The sequence below is a fragment of the Grammomys surdaster genome, unplaced genomic scaffold, assembly GCF_004785775.1.
Source record: "Grammomys surdaster isolate TR1022 unplaced genomic scaffold, NIH_TR_1.0 129, whole genome shotgun sequence".
NCBI lineage: Eukaryota > Metazoa > Chordata > Mammalia > Rodentia > Muridae > Grammomys > Grammomys surdaster.
This window is the reverse complement of record NW_021604587.1, coordinates 10,212,552-10,218,749: the sequence shown is the minus strand read 5'-3', so window position 1 is coordinate 10,218,749 and position 6,198 is coordinate 10,212,552. Positions and strand designations below refer to the sequence as shown.

The 6,198-nt window shown below is 40.7% G+C and overlaps 1 protein-coding gene across 2 annotated transcripts in view; it reads left to right on the top strand.

The window, feature by feature from the left end:
* Positions 1-6,198, top strand: part of Btbd3 (BTB domain containing 3) — a 28,513-nt gene that overhangs the window by 20,504 nt on the left and 1,811 nt on the right. Inside the window, exons 2-4 of one of the 2 annotated variants that reach the window (XM_028754954.1) lie at positions 1,996-2,281; positions 2,779-2,869; positions 3,405-3,523. In XM_028754954.1, the coding sequence (XP_028610787.1) occupies positions 2,139-2,281; positions 2,779-2,869; positions 3,405-3,523 (353 nt within the window). In that variant the 5' untranslated portion in view covers positions 1,996-2,138. Of the gene's footprint in view, positions 1-1,559; positions 2,282-2,778; positions 2,870-3,404; positions 3,524-6,198 lie in introns of those variants that run through there. The other variant, XM_028754949.1, reaches the window with a different exon arrangement.

Here is a 6,198-nt window from a genome sequence, read left to right as displayed (position 1 = left end):
CCTTCCTTCCTTCCTTCCTTCCTTCCTTCCTTCCTTCCTTCCTTCCTGTGCTGGGAATCCAAACAGAGGTCTCCATTTTTCCATTGCAAGTACTTTACTTACCAACCTAGCCATCTATCCAGCCTGCTAGATACTTTCCAACAGGTTATTATATCTCTAACATTATCCTCAAAGTATAACTGAAGGTGATTTGCAAGGGTGTTGATGTGTGGTGTCTTAGCCCTGCAGTTGAGAATACAATAATTGTAATAAATAAGCAGTCACTTGGTTCCACCCAAAATGGGGATAGATAACCTTATCTGTGTCTCTCTTACACTATGTGCTTGCAGTGGCTTTCAGATGAGTTTGAATAATGACAATACAAAGGATTACCTTTGGAATGATTTAGGATTAAGATGCTAGGGATTTAAAGACTGATTATAATACTAGTTATAGTAACAATGTTCTCATTTGCTGAGGAGTCACCATGCAGGTGAGTGTTACATAGCACACAGGGCCAGGATCAGGGTCCAGGGGCAACAAATAGCCTCTCTGCTTTGAGCTAACCAGAGTAATCCCATAGATAGGGGTGGGAGTCACTCTAGTTACTAGTCTGTCTTTACAAACTGTGAAGCTCCAGTAGATGCTGTTTTACTAGCAGCTGCTGGGGAAGCCTTATTCTCATCTAAAGCAAAGAGACCTTTTGCCTTTTAACTAGTTAATAGGAGACTTTGATCATTTTAAATAGCCCTACTATGGGTGCTGTGTTAGAGTTTATGGATAATTTAGAATTTGTATGACAAGATAAAATTGAGCCTTAGGAGTTGAGTTGGATTTTTGAGATCCTGAGTAGTGCCCTATCTGACTTATCTTTAGTGAATCACAGGGTTTAAACACTGATTATCAGATTTGTCTCATTTGAATGCTATTTTCATATCTCGAATTTGCCTTATGCTTCAGGACGGCTAAGCGAGCTGGTATAAGCTCATCATAATTAACAGTGTTTTGTGACCTGGGACACATGTCCAAGATCAGTGCAGAGCAAGAAAATATTGGAAGCAAGCTAAATGCATGGCCTTAGTGAAACATCCAGAGACTGAAGAAAGACCCCTCCCCTTCCCCAGCTGTGCTTAAATATGTTTGGTTTAGTTTCAGTACATTGATTCCCTTTGGCTTTATAGTCTTAGAAGATCCTGTTTAAAATACTTGCAAGTAAATGCTGCTAGGAGGAAGATTTTTGCCAGAAAGAGAGATTAGACATATGTGTTCTCAGTCTTTGTTAATGGCTTTTGCTTGTTTTGGTTGAAATGAAAATGCCCCTGTACTAAAGAGAAATAAACTCCTCCCTTCCTGTTTGCAAATGTCTTTCATTTGCTTGTTTATCTTAATTAAATATACAGTAGAAAGAGAATGTAACTGCTGCTCCTTTAATATGAGAGCTGTGCACGCTACAATAGGTGTCACTGTTTGGCTTCATCCAATCCTGATTGGTGGCTTCAGCTATTGGCTCGGAGCTCTGGCTGTCTGACTCCGTCTGCAGGGCTGTAATACCTACTCTCCTCTCCCCGATCCATTCACCACACAACTTCGCCGGCCGCACTGACTCTCTGGGCTCGCCACATCTTGCAAACCTAATTCAGAAAGCAAGCGCCTCGGCTCTCTGCCTGCCTCCTTTGCTCAGCATAAGCTTTTCAGGTGATCCAGAAAACGGCTGTTTTTATGCGCAAATAAGAAAAACAGGAATCATGATGGGAATGTATTTAACAGATCCAGTCCTGGATAAAACTTAAAGCCAGTTTCTCTTCAACATAGTGAAAAGGTCACCTTGCCTGGCTGGGAAAAGCAGGAAAATACCAGCTTGTCGGTTTCTGTTAACATCTTAGCTCCAGCTAGCCTCTTTGCCTTGATGTTCTAGCAAATTTGCGATATCTAGCTCTAAAGAAAGACATCCTGTACTCATGGTAGATGATAAAGAAAAGAACATGAAATGTCTCACCTTCTTCTTGATGCTTCCAGAGACAGTAAAGAACAGGTCCAAAAAAGGTTCAAAGAAAGCAAACAGCAGCGGTGGCGGTGGCAGCGGCGGTGGCAGTGGGAACAGCAAGTTGCCCCCAGTTTGTTATGAAATAATTACCTTGAAGACTAAAAAGAAGAAGAAGATGGCTGCTGATATATTCCCCCGTAAGAAGCCAGCCAACTCCAGCAGCACCACTGTCCAGCAGCAGCACCAGCACAATCTCTGTAACAACAACCTCATTCCGGCCCCCAACTGGCAGGGTCTTTATCCTACCATCCGAGAAAGGTAAGCGCCCTTGCTGGCCGGCCAGCTTATTCACTTGCAAAGTTTGCCAGTGTTGAAGTCTCTGCTTTTGCATGACCTGTAATGTAATTTAACATGAGTCTCCGTTTCCTCTTTCCCAGGAGCTTTACTGGTAATGGAAAGCTGCCTTGTATCTTTTCCAAAACAGTGCAGCTGTTTTCCTCTTAGATAAAAATATTTTTGCAAGCTGTAACATTTAAGCGGCAGGGTTGTGTCTGTGGAGCAGAGGCGAGAAACCCTTCATTCGTCCTAAGCCATGTAAAAGTTTAGATAACTTTTAAAACTTTAGTTCCTTCCCATGTGTCTGCAGTGATTTCAGACAGTTGTGTAGCTGGACCCTTCCTTTGCTCTTTTGCTGGGAAGTGGAACACTGAACTGTTGTTGCTTAGCTTGAGAGCTTCTGTAAGTTTTGCCTGTTGGGGAAAGGGATGTTAGGAGTACGCGCTGCTGTGAATTAATGAATTGCCTCTTGTTTGTAGAAATGCGGTGATGTTCAATAATGACTTGATGGCAGATGTACATTTTGTGGTTGGGCCACCAGGTGGGACTCAGCGGTTGCCAGGACACAAAGTAAGCAACAGCTGCATTACCGGTTTAGTCCTGAGATTTACATAGAGGGACCCTGTCAGCACAGAGCTTGGTGTGGGCAGCTTGCCGGTGGCAGGCACTGCATGTTTCACCCAATTACAGAGAATGCTGACCTTTGGCCACACTTAATTTTGTCTTTGTTTCCTTCTACACAGTTGTATATATAACACAGAAACATGCCCTCTTCACTCTCCAGGGGTAGGAAATGTAACCGATTTGGAAAGTCCTCTGTTTACTGTTCCTATAGAAATCAGATAAATAGCTCATGGTTTTATTTATTTCACAATAGGGTGGGGGTGTATATTAATGTCAAAACTTTGAGATATTGATGGAGAGCCCATTTTGTGTGAAAATCTTATGCTTCCCTGTCAGGATACACTGTAACCTGGCTGTTTCAAAGATGAGGGTTATGTACATTACATACCCCCAGCCCAGATTTGCTAGCTTTTTTGGGGGATTGACTTGCTGAAAATGCTTTCAGTTTAGTGCGTGAAATGAGATTTACCTTTCTTCACAGTACGTGTTAGCTGTTGGGAGCTCAGTGTTCCATGCAATGTTTTATGGAGAACTTGCTGAGGACAAAGATGAAATCCGAATACCAGACGTCGAACCTGCTGCTTTCCTCGCCATGCTGAAGTAAGCATTATTTGCGTGTTTGGAAAGAGTTTACTTGTGTTGTATTTGTGCTCTGCTGGCTTCTAAGTCAGATCTAAGTTTTGTGTAAGAGAAAAGATTCTAAAGAGAGAGGGTGCTGCTTGCCTTGTAAATGCTCTTAGAGAAAGCTGCTCTTCATTTTTCCCTGCAAGTCATATGGAATGTTGCAGGCATTTAGAGCCATTTCTTAGCCTAGAGCCTGGGGGGAAGAGCTCATGTAGTGAGGTGCTTTTTAGCAACATTTGAAAAGAAAAGTAGCTTTCTGGAGTAAACACTATTTAATAGGGATGCTCTCCTCCTGAAAGCAATACATGTTAAGAAGGTTTCAGAGAAATAGACCTTTACTTCACAGTTATACAAATGCTGTACCTTGTTTAGCTAGCAACACTGGGAAGACACATGTCTTCTGAGTTGTCTAATACAGCCAGAAGTGGACCTTATTGTCTCATCTTTGTCCACATATACCTCATCCCCAGAAAATTGGACATGCTTGTGGTTATGAAGAGATTTTTTTGAAGAGTTAGTTTTCTATAGTTGTCTGTAGATTAATGTAAGCAATCGATTTAAATTAGTAATAGAAAGATGTAAAAAAGAATTAGGGTAGTCACATATTTACATAAAATATTTCATATCTTACGGACCCTTTGCAGACTCTAATCATGTTAATTGGGTACCAAGAATCATCTTTACCAGTGTCTAATGCTAAACAATGGGATTAAGCCTAGTTATTATAAGTTGTATTTATAAGGTTTTTCTTAACTGTCCAAGGTTATATTGGTCTGGGGGTTTCAGTTCATTCGAATAAACTTAAAAAAAATTGTTTTTGAAGAAAAATTCCCCAGTGGGTCAAAAAGTTTGACAATATTCTCACAATTTTTAAAACATTTATTTATTATTTACTGCTTAGTGAAAATAAGTTCTAGTCAGTTTCAGAGTTTTTAAGTATGTAATTCCTTGGTCCTGTAATGGCTTTGAAGCCTAATTGAACTAGAACTTTCCCAGTGGGGAGCAGGGAGATTAAAGGCAAGTGAGCATGTGAAGTACCATAACGTTAACTGCTTCATCACTTTTTAACCTTCAGACTCCATTAGAGACAATCACTGAGAAACCTCTTTTACCTGCTTGGATCCCTGCCCTCCGTCTCTGCCTGTGAAGTCAGCTCAGTGTGTGACAGTGCCATCTGTTGTTGGTGGAATGCAGCCCTAGTTAGCATCTTGGCCTCACTGAAGTCAAGTAGGGTGTTGTATCCTAGACACATGTACAGTCAGGAAACAGGAGCAAGATTGGCAGAAAGTTACATCTTACCCAAGTCATTTGATACATTATTTGTCAAATATCTTCTCTTACAGATATAGTGCCTAGAACATATTAGTATAATTTTTAAAAATTATGGAATCAGGTAGAGTGGAAAGAACAGGGCTTGAGTGGGGTTCCATTTGCCTTGTTGGTATGCTACAGTTACAATAGTAGGAACTGAGATTTCCCCCTCCTGTGTCCTAGGGCAGTAGTTGTACTCAGAAAAGGAGTGGCAGCTCCCTTGAGTTCCCGGGTGAGGCTGCAAATCCAGCCCATATTCTGGATGCTCTCCTGGTCCTGGCCTTAGGCAAAGCACAACCATACTGCAGCTGTGTTGTTGAGTGGTCTTGCCGGTGTAACCGGCTTAGCCTATAGGGAAGAGAATTTCTTGGAAGCAAGTGTTTGTTACTGAGGGAAATTTTGGGCTTGCATATGTGTGCTTATGTTTTTTTTTTTTTTCTTGCAAAAGCTACTCTTGATTTCTTAAGTTAATTATATTTCACAAACATGAAATAAAATAACTATAAAAAATCAGATTAAATACTCGCTGCTTTAGCTTAAAAACTTTGATAAATTTTCTCAGTGTTGTTCATGGGCAGAGTTCTCACTGGTTATTCACTTGTCCTGTAATATAAGATAGCAGGCCGTTTCCACCTTCACAGACTGTCTCAAGAAATTCCCACCATTCCCCCAAGCACCCAGAAGTATTTCATCTCCTAGATAGGTACAGTTCACTAAAGCACAGGATCAGTGTACGTGTAAGCTCTCTGTTTTGTCTTCTAATGGGGCACGTGAAAGTCATGTATGCTTTAGTTCTAAAAATAGGAGGAATATGAGTTTAGTACTTTAATACTCAAAAGATTTTGTGGAATTCACTGAAAAGGTAGTATTGAAGTTTTTATGTGGTGCTTTATTGAACTTGGAACGACTTCAGAAATATTTAATATCAGGTTTTGTGTTTTAGAAAGTCTCAAATCATCAAAAGTTTTAATTTTGACCTTATAATTTCAAATGAATTTGTTTTTATTGAAACAGAAAGTGGAATAAAACTGTGTATGTTTGCTTTAAACTTTGGTGGGGCTGAAGAGAGAGATAGCTCAGAGGTTAGGGATTTCTGCTCCTGCAGAGGACCAGGATTCAGGTCCTAGCACCTTCTTAGGTGGCTCACAGCTGCCTACAACTCCAGTTCCAGGGAGCCTGCCCTCTTCTGGACTCCAGGAGTATCCAGGTGCCCAAACGTACATGCATGTACACATAGAGAAATAAATTTGTTTTAAGCTATGGGGTTGGGAATGTCAGTGCTTTAACATTTAATGCAGTATAATAGAATCTTGCTGTGTTTTTATAATCTTATCTCTGAT